We start from the raw sequence: 15,678 nt of genomic DNA on the forward strand, positions 1-15,678 counted from the left end.
CAAAAAGGTGAGTATTTCTGGCCTCCATTTTGCAAAAGATCAGACCAGTGATAGTGGTGGTTTCTTCAGGAACTTCAAACTTCAGCTTTACAGTTTGGGTACCTTTCTGCAGGAGCCCAAGTTTCAAATACAATTGGTAACCATGCTGTAAGGACATCTGCATAAGGGCATGTTGCACAGTCATACACACTGTAAAAACATCAGCAGCAGAAGAGGCAGATAGAGACAATAAAAAAATGTGAGATATTGCACTAAAATGGAGTCTCACAGTCCTACTACTTAAGCTTATAAACTCCCTCAGAAGAGTCCTAGGAGAAGACGTCCAGTTCCTTGTGGCTTTGCAGTGGTCCACCCTTTGAGCTCCCCGTACAGACTTACTGCAGGCGACAGAAATTTGGAAGTTTTTGGAAGAGTAACTAGTGAATTCTTCTCTAAAAGACAGTGATGAAATGCAGTCATTGGCTAGGTACAAAGACAGACAGCTCCTTAGCCAAGGCACCTCCTGGATGGGACCTCCTGGAGCCACTTCACCTCATCAAATGACGGAGCTGCTGGAGACATTGTGGTGCAGCTCATGGCCTGGACCCTACTGCTGGCCCACAGTTTGCGCAAAAGCGCCAGGGAAATGGATTTAATTGTTGTACAAATATGTACAGCTTCACATAACCAAAGAAAAGGAGAAAGTAAAAGTAACAGGTCAGCATATAACAAACCATGCATGCAACATCCACCAGCTGGCTATATTGGTTCAGACCTGTCATACATAGATCACACTTACATCAAGTGTGCAGTTTAAGCATCATTTCTGCCTAAATACATCTAACTTAAAGCATACTGTGTGCTTAAATGTGGTCATATCTACCCTGTCTTTTCTGACAAGGACAGGAACACCCCTCCATCCAGCATCAGAGCTGGATGGGTGCTCCACGGCCAACATGAGCACACCTGTGAATTCAGGCAGCAGATCTTCCAGGAAGATTGCATCTGGGTGAAAGCACTGGAAAATGCAACCTTTCCCAACATAACATGTCCTCATATAAGGTGGGACAGTAATAGGAGCCAGGGCTTGTCTTGCTGGGCTTTGTTTTGGACTTGATGCTGAAACCAGAGTTAAAAGATAAATTCAGACTCCCTGCTCACTAGAGAGAAAGCTGCAGCTCCTAAAACGACACTCTGCAATGGATGGAATAAAAAAACATTGATTTTTTTTCCTGGATAACATTAATCATCACTTGACAGCGTTACACCAGAGAGCAGAGAGAGAGTGCATCTTATCTGGAACCTGACAAGCAGATCCACACTTAGAATGATCTTATGACACTTTGCTCAGGGGAGAGGTTCCGCTCCGGAGCCAGACACCTAATATCAGATGTCCTGCAAGCAATGTGTCTGGCCTCACATTATTATTAATGGAGATTAGAGACACTTTCCCCACTGCCAGAGGGGAAGCAGTGCCTCTGAGACCCCTGCGAGGAACCAGGAGACAGGCTGCAGCTAATGAAAACAGAGCTGCAGGGGCCAGGGCTGGACCTACCCTGGAGGCAGCATCCAGACACAGAGATGGGGACACCGGGAGGAATGACCCAAGCTGCACAATTAAGCAGGGGCACGGGCTTCATCTCAGAACGGGCAGCTGAAGCTCCCTGTCAGGAATCACACCTCTCCGCTTCTTGAAGACATTGACCGGAACGGAGATAAATTAAACTAAAACCCATACCTTCCTGCCTCAGGTCCTACGCTGTTCGTGCTGACAGCCAGTAGTTCAATATTCTGCTAACTAGCTGCCAGCAAAAGCACAAATATTCTTGGTTTTCCTCATGGGAAAAGGACCTGCATTTACGCCACCTGCTCAGACTTGATAAGATCTTGCATTTCTTGGGCAAACCAGTGCAAGACCATTCAGTGAGACACTCTCTGACTCACCGAGCAGCCCATCATTAGTTTTTCCAGCACTTCAACCACAAAGGTATAGACACAAGACCCTGGCTGCAGAGCAATGCCTTGCAGAGCAGTCTGCAATGTGTTGTCCTGCTTAGGTAGCCATTCATCCGCTCTCAGTGTGAATGCTATCCTCAAAACCTTGGTATGGGAACATGCCTAAAATATAGACCTAAAACGTTCCACTGTTGTTTTAGAAGTCCTATAGTCCAAATTATCTAAAAGTACAGAAAAGACTCATTAGTAAGAGATTTCAAATTACACAAGTGTTCCTTGTGCTCATACCTCCAGCACCCCTCTGGTCTCTGATGGCGACTGTCCTTGCTGTCCTCAAGCAGAGGACCGTTGTTGTACTCCCAGCTGCTCTCTGTTCATGCTGGAGAGGTGCACAGCATCAACAGAGCCAGGCAGTCACACAAGCAGCCTAACCCATTTAATTTAGCGTCCAAATGCACTGAGGAGACCTGCTCACCTGGGATTATTTGGGTAGAGATGTATGTGAATTCTGTAAACTACAATAATAATAATAATAAAAAAATCAAGTTGTTCACATACATGAGACCTGTTCTGATCTCTCTCTTTTTTTTTTTTTTTTTTTCCCATTTGTTTTTATTATAAAATCTGGAATCGTTTTGTCAGGAATAAAGACAGACTGCATGGATCCTAAGAATGTTCTATACTGCAGGAAATGATGATCCATGCAGAAGAGAACTAGTTAAATATCAGGAATTATTGCTTTAAATAATGCATGGTGTAACCCAAGGTTAAAAATAATACATAGGGCAGGGTGAATTCAGTCTGAATTTCTGAATTTTATCTAACCTGAGGCCTCACTCAAGAATTGCCTTTTTTTTTTTTTAAAAAAAAATATATTATTATTATTGTTGTTGTTGTTATTATTATTATTTTAAAAACAAAACAAAACAAAACAAAACAAAAACAACAACAACAACAAAAAAACACTAAAACTAAAAACCTCATTTCAGCAGTAAAGTTTCCCTCTCTCCCTGTTCTGTGATGGGTCACCAGCTCTGGAGGCAACACAAGGGCCCTATTTTACTTACTTGCTGTTTCTCTGTTCTTCTGCTCAAGGCCAAGCCTCTCAGTTACCCAAGGCTTAATAGGACAAAAAAAAAAAAAAAAAAAAAAAAAAAGTTTTCAGCTAACAGAAGGGGGAGTAGATATTTCCAACAGTGCCCAATAGATGGTGACGACGTACAAGAAATGCTGATCAGTACTTTACTAGCCAATAATTTAGCATTTCCACCCTGCAGCACTCCCTTTTAATACCTGAACCAGACTGCTATGGTCATTGTGTGTCTCTGGGAGCTGACAGCACAACACTTACAGAAGCAGTAAGTCATATACATGCACACAGGAATGGATTTTATTCAGTGGCAGATGAAATGCAGAGTTTGGGAAGGAAAGGCACGTTCAAGTAACAACATTTTTTTTTGCAGTGTATTTGTACAAGCCCACCGTGTTGCCTTGCCAGCAGCAATGAGGTGTCAAAAATAATTGTTCAAGGTTTCAGGTGCTGACCAAGGTCAAATCACTGTGTGGGTTATGTTTCACTGGTAGATGTGTTTGGGAGAAGATTTTTCCTCAGTTGACGGTAGAACTCACACCAAGTTAAAGAGTCCTCATCCAGTAGGAGCCCCGGCCATCTCCTCAGACAACTCCCTGAGTGTCCTCCAGAGACCTTTGTGGGGACACCCATTACTTTGAACTGAGGAAGTGCTGGAGGAATGTAGAAAAGTTTTTTGGGGTGGGGAAAAAATAGTTGTGGCAAACCCACCCGGGGAATGGTAGCATTTCATAGCATCCACAGCAGTTTCTAGCTAAAATGGTGAAAGGTGGGAGCTGTAATTTGTGGCAGGAATTGCTTCTTGTGTAAGAAGTACATACTTTGTTATTTTTATTATTTTTTATTATTATCCTCCCCTTTTTTTTCTCCCCCCCCCCCCTTTTTTAAACTCCTTTCCCCCATTGCCTCATGGTGAAGTGAAAGATTACAGGATGCAGCCGCTACTGAAAATATTTTCTTTGTACCTAACAAGACACTGTGGGCATAAATTAGTAAGCCAATTAGAGCTTTGTTTCAAGCCTTTGAAAGGCAGAAATTGTGAGGGAAGAGAAAAAAAAAAAAAAAAAAAAAAAAAAAAAAAAAAAGGAAAAATGCATATGGCTACCCAAAAAAAGTCAAAAGACCAATTTAACTCTGCAAAATTCCAGTAACTTAGCAGCCTTGTTTCAGACAGACCTATTTAAAAAAAAAAAATCATATTTCATATTCAGTTGGCTTACTCACCTTATACAGTTATCCCCTCTCACCTCACCCCCAACACTTAAACCTCATAATTTACCCATTCAGATTTTGTTCCCATCTTTCCCAGGAAGAGTTTTTGAAGGAACCACCTCCCCAGCCAGATCCTGGGTCCAGTCCTGGGGGGATGTCCTGCCTTCATGAACCCTTCTGGATAACATAAATGTTTTTAATTTCTTACCAAGAAAATGTCAGCCCACGTTAGCCCTAAGGAGCAGAAATGCTGATCCCAAATCAAGGCATGCTGCTAAACTCTGCAGGATCAGGAAATGTTCTGTGACATTATTTGGCATTTCTATTTTGGTATAGGCATTTTTCTGATAAACCCAACAACAGCACATCCCACACCCCTTCATTTACCAAGCAGGGGGCTATAGCTTGGTATTATAGCTAATTTCAGCTAGAGATTGACAAGGAAATCAGTAACAAATGTGTATGTGGACACAAAGGAATATAATAAATATGTTGTATAATATGGAATTGCTGCATTTTTATGGATACACACACATGTGAATGCATATAACTTGGCACTCATAGGACTGGAGGCCTCCCACATGTCCTTTCTGATCAAAAGAATCCCATCTCCTGCTCAAATCAGGGCTGACCTTACACTAAATGATTGCACATGGCCTCATTCAGACATGTTTGGAACACCTGCATGGACAGAGGCTCCACAGCCTGAATCAAAGCTCCACAGCCAGGTGGCCTGAGTCCTGGTCTATGACACTGTGTGCATTTGTGGATTTTCAACGTCTTCGCCGGCTCCTGTGTCATTAACTCTGCTCAGACCCCAACAGTGATTCTTTCTGCTCTTCTCCTCAGTGCATCCTTCACCACCTGGTTCCTCAGGCTGTAGATGAGTGGGTTCAGCATTGGGATCACCACTGTGTAGAAGACGGAGACCATCTTATCTGTGTTCAGGGAGTAACTAGAGCTGGGGCGCAAGTACATGAAAATTGTCGTCCCATATAACAGGGTCACAGCTGTCAGGTGGGACACACAGGTGGAGAAGGCTTTTTGCCTACCTTCAGCTGAACGGATCCTCAGGATGGCACAGAAGATGAAGATGTATGAGACCAGGATGATGGAGATGGTGCTGAGCTCGATGACACCAGCTAAGGAGAAGAGGATCATCTCGTTGATGTAGGTGTTGGCACAGGACAGAGCCAGGAGGGGAGGAACATCACAGAAGAAGTGATTGATGACATTGGAGCTGCAGAAGGGCAGCCTGATGATGAAGGTCATCTGTATGATGGCATTCAGGATGCCCCCAATGTAGGACCCCACCACCAGCTGCACACACAGCCTCCGAGTCATAACGGAGGAATAGAGCAGTGGGTTACAGATGGCCACGTACCGGTCATATGCCATGACAGCCAGCAGGAAGCACTCAGTGGTCACAAAAACAATGTAAAAGAAGGTTTGGCTTGTGCAGCCAGCAAAGGAAATGGTCCTCCTCTCCGATAGGAAGTTCACCAGAGTCCTGGGGGCAATCACAGAAGAGAAGCAGATGTCCACCACTGAGAGGCTGCCAAGGAAGAAGTACATGGATGTGTGGAGCCGGGGGTCACCTCGGATGATGATGATTATCCCCATGTTGCCCAAAAGGGTGATGATGTATATGAGCAAAAACACCACAAAGAGGGCTGCCTTCATCTCTGGTTGGTCAGTCAGGCCCTCAAGAATGAACTCTGCCACCGAGGTGTGATTCTCCTCTGCCATTCAGGGCCTCGTGTCTACCAAGAGAGAGGGCACAAAGACACAGGACAGTGAAAAGGATGCCTTTTTACATTATTTTAAAGCTGAAATTGGATAAGTTGACAATTTACACCATGTGCAACTAGGATACCCAGACCATTCATTTCTAGGGAGCTAGGATACTATGGACCACACATGAGCCATGAGAAGTCAGCCAGCTGGCCTGAGCTTGTCTTCTACAGGCCAAGGGAAGGGGGGGGGCTTCTTCTGAAGAAAAGGCATCCCAGCTTTCCTAAATGCCCACACCAGCCTGCAGCAAATCACAGTTGAAGGCATCTCACCTCCCAGACTGTGGGCAGACCTTAGGTCAGGTTCATCTCTAACTCACGATCTCATTTTGGTACCTGCAGTTTGATGAGATTGATGGATGAAGCATCAGATAGAGATTCGGATGACACAGACTAAGTTACCAGCTCTGCCCTTGCTCTCTAGCAATTAAGCCTTTCTCCTTATTTGTTTCCTTCCTTCCCCCTCCCCAGTTTCAAACAGATCAGAAGGAGCCCTGAACAGGATGGCTGTGTCTTCAGCAGCATCTTCTGGCTACAACTGTAACAGTTCGGAGTAAAATTAAAAATACCATAGCTTTTCTTTCTTGGTTTTGGAAGAGACACTGCAGAAAAGACAAAGTTTTTGGCAGTGCAGGTTGCATGAGCCTGCAAGAAAGAAATGAGAAGTTTAATATTAGTCTCAGAAACCTTGGGGAGAGGAAGCCAGGGAGACCATGAGTGCAATTTGAATCTGAAGCCATTGTCTTGAACTGGAATGAGCATCAAACATTTCATTAATATAACTTAGAGAATATACAATTAAGTGCTAAACATCAAAATCTACCTTGATTGCCCTGTGACACTGAGAGCAAATGCATTACTCTGGGTGTTAAGGTCCCATGTATAAAGAATTTATGCAGATTTAATATATAATAAGTCAGTCTATCAATAAATGCTTATGGAGTTGAGCAGACCAGAGCCCATTGCATCCCTGCTCATCACTTGCTCTTGCCATGAGGCACCATTAACCAGTACAATACATTGATGACATTCATCATGCCTTGCATTTTCAGAAATGGGCTAGGAGATGAAACCTGATTTGCAGAAATGATTCAAGTGTCAGGAGAGAGAGCTGCAAGTGTTTATGAATATGAACCAGCTGTAACGTACTGACCAAGACCAGGCAGAAATAGGATCTGTGATGCCCTGAAATATAAAGTAACACCTGGTGCCTTCCCCAGTGTGCTTAGGCAGCAGCATCTGACTGAATTGCTACTCATTTCCAGGTGAGAACAGGGAATGGCTCACAGTTCTGGCAGAAGAGAGGAAAACAGCCAAAGGAAAAAAGGAAAAAAAAAGAGCCAGTGTGAGAATTCACTGTTTTAAGAGGCAATCTGTAAAGAAAATCCTTCACAGAGGAATCTTGGCTGTGGCACAGCACAGCATCCTGTTGGTGAGGATGTTCATGAGGACTTCCCTCATCCCATTTTCCATAGGCAAAATGCATCTCCCTCCAGCAGCTCCTGCCTCTCCCCTTGGCCAGAGGGGAGACCACAGAGTTGTGCTGATCCAGGCTCACTCAGCTCCCATTGACTGAATTTAGGCACATAATCAGGCTGCTCACCTTAGAGAAAGGGTAAAATACAGGTTTCAGTCCCTGATAACATGAAGATTTAGAATAGAACAATGAAGATCAAAGTCTTACCCCATCAGGTGAGCATCAGGATCAGAAGACTCATTGCAGAGCCCTTCTCCATCAGCTAAACATGCACACTTTGTCTCAGGCTTGGTGGATGGGTTAATTCCTCCTTGAGAATGTTTTCCTCTCTTCTCACAGGCTCCTTAAGGATACCATAAGCACCATGACTTTTGATCCCTGCACACTTTTGAATTCATATACTGGTGTGCATCCCAAGTGCATCCCAACAGAAATATTTCACCTTTACCAACACAGAGGAGAAAACCTTTATCTGGTGTAAATCAGAGCAGCCTCCCCAAAGGTAGTATAGCTGCAGAGGTTTATAACAGAGGACAGTCCCAACAGAGCTCACCCTGACCATTCAGGGAACGGTCACCTTGACCTGTGGATGGAGGCCACTTTCCCTTCCACTTTGGATGGAACTACAGACTCAGGAAACATGCACGGTGAATCTCGGGGATTAAAACTTGAAGCCATCTTCACAGTTTCCAGGTAAACAAGAACATTTCTCCTGAGGTTTCAAGAGCCGCATGCATATTTCCTTCAGGTGAAGTTCCTCACTTACATCAATGTGTTGCATTTATACAGGTGTCTGCAAGTCTCTGTGGACAACAGACACCCCTCTTCAGGGAGGGGGTGTTTGTCCTTGTCTTGGCTACAGTTCAGGTTTCTAAGAGAAGCAAGTCTTGGTTGTATACTGCTGGCTCCTTACTGAGAGTCCATGAGTCATAACAGCTTGAACTACTAACAAAGGCTTAACTATGCATGCAGGATGATGCAAAATCCTATGCTAATTCCTGGACTACAGCAACATTGTTGTCACAAATATCAAGAACCTGTGACAACAATTCGTAACCTCAAGAGACAGAACAGCTAGAGATCCCAACGAGTACGAGTTACTCTTCACAATCCCCTCTGAAAACCAAGGGCAAGACAGGAAGGTAGATCCAAAGGGCAATTTACTCCAAGCATCTCAAACACCTCTTGTAAGCAGCTTATGCTGCAGTAATCGGTGTTGGCTGAATGCCTGTGCAGATGGCTAGGATCACGGAGATGATGGCTGGCCCAAGCCTCCAGACAATGAATGAGCCTGAACCACTTCCGGACTACTGACAATTAAGAACGGGGAGGGCTATATTAGACCCACCTGTCAGAACATGACTGGGGATGGCAGTCCTCTAAACCTTTTTTCTATGTTTCAGATATTCCCAGGAGCATCACAGTGGCCTGTTTTTTCCTCCCTTTTAACAGAGATCAGGGTCATTCTATTGCTCCAACTCTAGTAAAAGACCAGAACAATCTCTGTATATTTTGGAAGGAGATGGTATTAGTACAGTACTTTCTGCAAACAAATTTTGATTAGCAGAATATGGATAGCACATTCACAGCAATTTCAGTGTAACTCACCTCAGCTCAACATACTCAAGTATCATCCTCTCTCAGTGCCTGAAATATATTAATGAGATCGTAATTCATAACATGAAGTCCACTGTAGGTATTTTTCCTTTTTAGTAATGGGACCTGAGATCGGGACCCGAGATTTTGGCAGAAATGGAAAGGTGGAATTCCAATTAAAAAAAATATATATATATATCACACATTAAAATAGTATATAAAGTGAAAGGCAGCAATATTGGCTTATCAAAGTGATATGACCCATGGGCTGGATGGATTACTGCAACTCTGATTCAAGCATCTTGAAAAGAAATGTCAGAGAGATGTTATATTTTCTGTAGGGAGAAAGCTATGCCTTTATGCATGTTTAATTTGTTTAATTTAACAAGGATCTTGCTCTTTCATTCCTGCTATGGAGAAAGATTAAGGTCAGATGCAATATTTATCTACTAAACTCAAATTTGGCCAATTAAATCTCATGTGAAGGTAACAGATAACTGTTTGGAAAAAAAAAAATAACTAAGAAAAAAAAAGTATTAATTTCATTACAACTAGTGCACCATGGCTTTATTGTATATCCTCAGTTTGAATATATATATACTGAAAAATTCCATTAAATAGCACATTTAGAAACTGTCACTGTCCAATATTTAATGTTCTGTATTAAATTCATTTGAGGTATTTACTTGCTATAGAAAGCATTATGAAGATTAAAGTGCAGCAGAGTAATTTTTAAAATACATCCTTGAATGGGTCATTATGGAAGATTCCCAGGGAAATTCCAATTTCTGTTTCCAGCAGCTTTAACGAAACATTCCATATTCAAAGTTCCTTTGCCTGCTCCCATCTGGAGTAAGGATTGCCTGGTAATAAACTGAAACCATTACACTGAAGTTGGTGGCTTAGTCCGAAGGAAAGGGTCATAAAGAAAGGGCCCATAGCACTCACTTCTTGGCAGAAGCAGAGATAACCCAGGCATCCTCCCAGCACACCAGCCCCATGACAAGTCTGTCAGGGAACACTTGCTCTGACTTAACCAGCTGATTTCAGCAGCTGAGAAAAAGTTTGTTCCAGGATTGAGGTTTACTTGAAATTGTTACGTTCCGTGTCATGGCTGGAATAGGTACAGGACTTGACCAGGATTTAATCCACCATGCTAATAAACAATACCCAAACACAAAGAGCAGCTCTACCATGATGACCTTAGTCTACCAGGTCAAAGATGACTGAGAAGTAAAGTAAACTGTCTGAGTTTCCAGCAGAAAACTCAGAAATGTTTTGTTTTTAGAAGGCTGAGCCTTGTCACTGTATTTCCCTTCAAAATATAGGTGACTTGGGGTTGCCTAATGAATGGCAGATCCATGAGGATACCTAGCACATGCTAGCCTCCAAACATTCAGTAGCAATCTGAACATTTTAGCACATTCTCCTCACAAATCTGCCCCTGGCAGTTCTTCAAGGGTGCATTGTATCTCTGCTGTTAAAAAATAAACTATCTAGAGGCACAGGTACAAGTTAATCCCACATTGGTAGGGCCAGACACAATACAAGATGCCCAATGATATACAGAAAATTGTCACAGCTTCCTTCTGACAACCCCAAAGCCCAGACCAGACCACTTGGTAAGACTCCAATTACAAATGCAACATAAAAAATACACCTGTACAAGGCAGCTTCTGAGAAACTCAGCAGCATTTTGGGTGTCACAGCTGAAGAGAAACAGAGATCCAGTACAAAGGGGGTTGCAGTTGGGAATCGAGCCAGATTTAAGCGCCAATGCCAAGGTTATCCACCACCTTGACAACAGATAAGCAGGAAAACCCCAAAGAGGGTAGCTTGGAGGCCAGGGTAATTCATGAAACCCTTGAACATAAATTCTGTGACTAGTCTGGTTTCCCAAAGCCATAGGTGTGGAAAAACACACTGCAAGATGGCAGCTTCCATGAGATCAGTCATCCTAAGCACATTGACTTCATCCCTTGCTTAATTATGTGTGGTTTTAATCCCATGGTCTGTAGATAATGAAGCTCTCTAACAAAACACTGCTGGACACCCTGGCAGGCTGCTCCGTTGGTCCACAAGCACCCAGTGATGCAGGCACCCACGTCTCCTGGCCTCAAGCACTTTCAACCATGCTTTAAATAGAACTTCTGCCACACACTGGTTCCAAAGAGAAAAAGTGATAAAACAAGCTTTTCCTCTGACATCACCCTAGTCTTCTCCATGCACATTGTTTCTGTCTGTCTGCGGTTTTCACCACATTAAGGGAACAGAAGCCCATATTCATTAACATTTGCTCTGATAACATTCCAGTGGGAGAGGTATCAGCAACCACTCTGCTTTCCCTGTTGACAATGTCCCAAAGACATATTATCCCAGGTAGCTCAGAATTGGAATTTGCTGCTTATGACATTTTATTCTAAATGCTAAAAAACAAAACCATTAGTTTTGTTTGGTTGGTTGGCTGGTTTGGTTGGGTTTAGTTTAGTTTATTAGTTGTTGTTGTTGTTTTTAGGTGACTACTAACAAAGTTAGTTACTACTTTGGGAAATTAACTACATTCTACATTTTAGTGACTGCTCACATCTCGTGAGAACAGCTACATGAACAGAAGGAGGTAAATATTTTCTGCAAGACTGTATCTTGCAGCTTAGCTGGTGACTTGCTAAAAAATGTGTTTTTCTTTATTTATATCAGAAGCTAACATTTTAAGCAAACAGTAACTTCTTAAATACTTTCAAACAACTAGTTAATATGCTAAATTAAGGGTAGAGAGTAAAGCATTGTTTCTTTCATTCAGAAAAGAATTGTGACATAGCTATGTGTTTCTTAGGTGTGGAAGTTTGAGGGAAATTTAAAAATAGTTCCTATTTCTCAATGAGAAAACCAGAGTCAGCCCTCATACCAGGCTAGAGTATACTTCAATAGCCAATTTCTTTATTTCCTAATCCAGTCTTCCACTTGACCATGAAGACTTTTACTGCCCTGTATTCCTGCTCTCCACTAATTTCACCAATATCCCCCAAACAGTACCTTAGATTCCACATCTTCTGTTTTTTTATAAAATAATCAGACTTCGTCAGTCTTAACTACTTCTGTGTCCACCTCTGTTATTAGTTACTCTGAGGTCTTTCAAAAGATATTGCCAGAATCTACACCTTTTTACTTCTGAGGAAAATTAGAACAGCAATGATACAGAAAATATGACAATATCCTATTAAATTCATCTGAAAGTGTGTGTGTGTCCATTTCAAACAGGATGAAATAATAAGAACGTTCCAAAAAAGGATTGTCTCTGGGTAGAGAGACACATACTAAAGATTACTTCTGAACAAGTGTGTTTGTCCCAGTGTACATCATAACAGTTGGCAAGGATTTTTTCAAAGAGAAATGGCATTTCTTGCTGTTGTCAATTACTGCTACATTTCTTTGACATTGCCTGTAACCTGATCTTTCTTACCTGCCTGAACAACTACTTCACACAATCATTGACTTTAAAATATTATTTTTTTCCACCTTCTAGCTTGCTTTATAAATCAGAGATTCAGAGAAGCAAATTTATTCCTAGTCTTTTTCTCTCTTAATTTTACTTGATGTTAGACGTCCACACATGAATGTTCCTCCCAGAGGCTATTGTCTTCACTGTTTATTGCTTTCAGGCTTAGATGGCTGGTATAAGCTGCCAACAGCCTCATTGGGCGCATCACAACAGGCCAATCTCTTTTACTTTTTCTATACTTCAGATATAATTGCAAGCTTCCCTTGGTGATTCTGAGAAAGATAGAGGTATGGAACTATTACTTCCTTAACCTTTGAGATGGGCTGTCATCTGGGAGCAAGGATACACTGAGATCAAGAACCGTTGTAATATCATCAAGAAACAGCAGCTTCTTAGCACCTTGTAATTATGGAAACACACAAGTTGGAAAGATTGACCAAAGTTCTCAAACTACACCCAAGAGCAACAGGGAATGATTGGAAATATATGTTTGTGTGCAGTATATGTGATAGATCATTACGGATACCTACCAGATCTGAACATCTACAGTGCAAATGAACCTAACACAGAGACTACGATGATCAACATCTTCATTGATTTAGAGAAGTATGATTTCTACTTTCCTCTTTACACATTTCTGCCTGTGTTAACACTTAAGGTTATGTATTAACACTGCATAATTTTGAACTTAACTAGGCATGACTGGCTGTCACGATATTTAGAGTATTTACAATGCAATTTCACACTGGAAAATGATTGCCATATTAAGGCTTTGGAAAAATGCATGTGATAGTCAGAAAGAAAATTAATCTTTGAAAGTCATAGGGATCTCTGAACCAAATTTTAAGACAAGACGTTGCCAACTTATTGAAGACAATAGCAAACCCACTCTTGCTGGCACAGTGGACCATCCAGGGTCAATGGAGGGAATTCAGCAGCTCCAGAGAAGGGAGTCAGTTGTGCTTTATTCATCCCTGGGAGCACAGCAACAGCCTGTGGAAAATCTGAAATTAATCTATTTCCATTTTGTAGAGGCAAGGTCAGACTGAAACCCTTGCATGGTCTGCTGGCATCTCAGAAGCACAGTCAACAGGTCATCACTGCAACTGTGTCAGAATCACAGAATCGCAGAATGGCCAAGGTTGGAAGGGATCTCTGGAGATCATCTAGTCCACCCTTCTCTGCCAAGCAGGATCACCTAGAGCACATTGCACAGGATGGCACCCAGATGGGTTTTGAATATCTCCAGAGAAGGAGACTCCACAGCCTCTCTGGGCAAGCTGTCCCAGAGCGCTGCCACCATCCCAGTAAAGAAGTGTCCCCTCATATTGAGCCAGAATCTCCTGTGCTTCAGTTTGTGCCTGTTGCCTCTCTTTCTGTTGCTGGGCACAGCTGAAAAGAGACTGGCTCCATCCTCTTGACACCCTCCCCTCAGATATTTATATACATTAATGCGGTCTCTCCTCAATCTTCTCTTTTCCAAGCTAAGCAGGCCCAGTTCTTTCACCCTGTCCTCATATGACAGGTGCTCCAGTCCTCCTTTTTTTTTTTTTTTTTCTTCCCTGGTAAATCGGGCCGTGAGGAACCCTGGGGGCTTAATCCCATGGTAGTACAAGGGGCTGTATTTACTGCTCCCTCACCCAGGAGCTCAGCTGCTGGAGTCTGAGAAGGAGCGCCTCTTGCTTCACATCAGGCAAGTTACGACCACAGCTTCTCTGCCAGTTAATGGAGGTTTTGCCAACCCATGATATTCTCTGCTGCATTTGAGATAAATCCTTCTCTTTGTCCACCTGGTAGCTGCGAAAGCACAGGAGGAGCTGTAGCACTGTGACAAAGCAGAGCTCTGCCTGTGTTTAGGCATTTGTCTTGCTTATGTTCTTTTCCGCCTTTTTTTGGGCTCTTTCAGAAGTCAGCTGTACCAAAGTAGGTTGTCTTTACAGAAAGTGGGAACAGTGGTTTATAAAAGTTGTTTTTATTTTACTTAGGCAATTAAAGTAAGATGAATCAATTTATGCGGGTGTTAAACAAGGTGGAGTCTTATTTTGTTATAAAGAAATGTGACATTTCCAATTGTCAGCAGAATAGGAATATAGTCGCTTACAAATCAGCTTTTGGAATCGGTATGTTTTAAAATTTACTCAGTTTTTGAAGTAAGTATCTTAACCTCATGCTCTTTTTTTTTTTTTTTTTTTAAGGATGCTTTGATGTGCTGGACCCCAAAATGACATAAATCATGAATTTACCAATGTGACTTTTATTCACTGTAAATTATGTATAATAATTTGATAAATGTAATTTTAAGACCACAATAATAATTAAAAGCTAAAGGAAAATGTCTGAACATCATTACGTTATGTAATCTGTGATTTCACTGGTACCGTGACTTTTTCTTGCTCTAGGTTTATGTGTAAGTCTACAAGGCTGCTCTGAGGTGTCTTTTGAAATGAAATCACAACCACCAAAACAGAATCAATTGGAAGCTCTAAAAATGCATGACGACATAAGGCTTGCTCTTCAAAGCTGAATTGTATTTTCCATTTTGAGTTTTGCTGACTTACAAATTTCCTGGAATCTCTTGTAAAAACTACTATGCCTTCTGCAGACTTTTTTTTCCATCATGGGAGAGTTCCCTTCCAACTCATCTATAAACACAAGCTGTGGGAACTCAAAATTTCTGTCAAACTGAAGTTGAATAAATATCTGATTGTTGTCTTAAATACAAAAATACAAGTGTTAGAAACAAACAGACAAACAAAACATAATTTTAAGTATCCACACATAGGTTAAAAAACAAAATAAACTCATCATCTGTCTCACTCCAACTCACTCCATATTAATTTTTAATCACTTCAAAACAAACAAACAAACAAACAAAAAACATACACAATCTGGATTTGGACAATGCAGCAGAATATACAAAGATGTAGTAGTTAAACTGATGACTGATTACAGTAAAATATTACCCAGCACTGAAACACTGTACTTTTATTGTTTTTTGTTTGTTTGTTTGTTTGTTTGTTGTTTTTTATCATTTTGACATTTCTCTTCCTTTTGCCTCAGCAGGTAACACCTGGTC

The 15,678-nt window shown here is 41.8% G+C and overlaps 1 protein-coding gene across 1 annotated transcript; it reads right to left on the reverse strand.

The window, feature by feature from the left end:
• Positions 1–5,047: 5,047 nt before the first annotated feature.
• On the reverse strand, positions 5,048–5,986 carry LOC311210531 (olfactory receptor 5AR1-like; the record flags this gene model as incomplete). Its single annotated transcript, XM_084288497.1, has 1 exon — positions 5,048–5,986. One exon carries the CDS (start codon positions 5,984–5,986, stop codon positions 5,048–5,050), a length of 939 nt encoding a protein of 312 aa, XP_084144623.1.
• Positions 5,987–15,678: the final 9,692 nt, after the last annotated feature.

Source organism: Netta rufina (assembly GCF_964035555.1).
Source record: "Netta rufina genome assembly, chromosome: 5".
Lineage (NCBI taxonomy): Eukaryota > Metazoa > Chordata > Aves > Anseriformes > Anatidae > Netta > Netta rufina.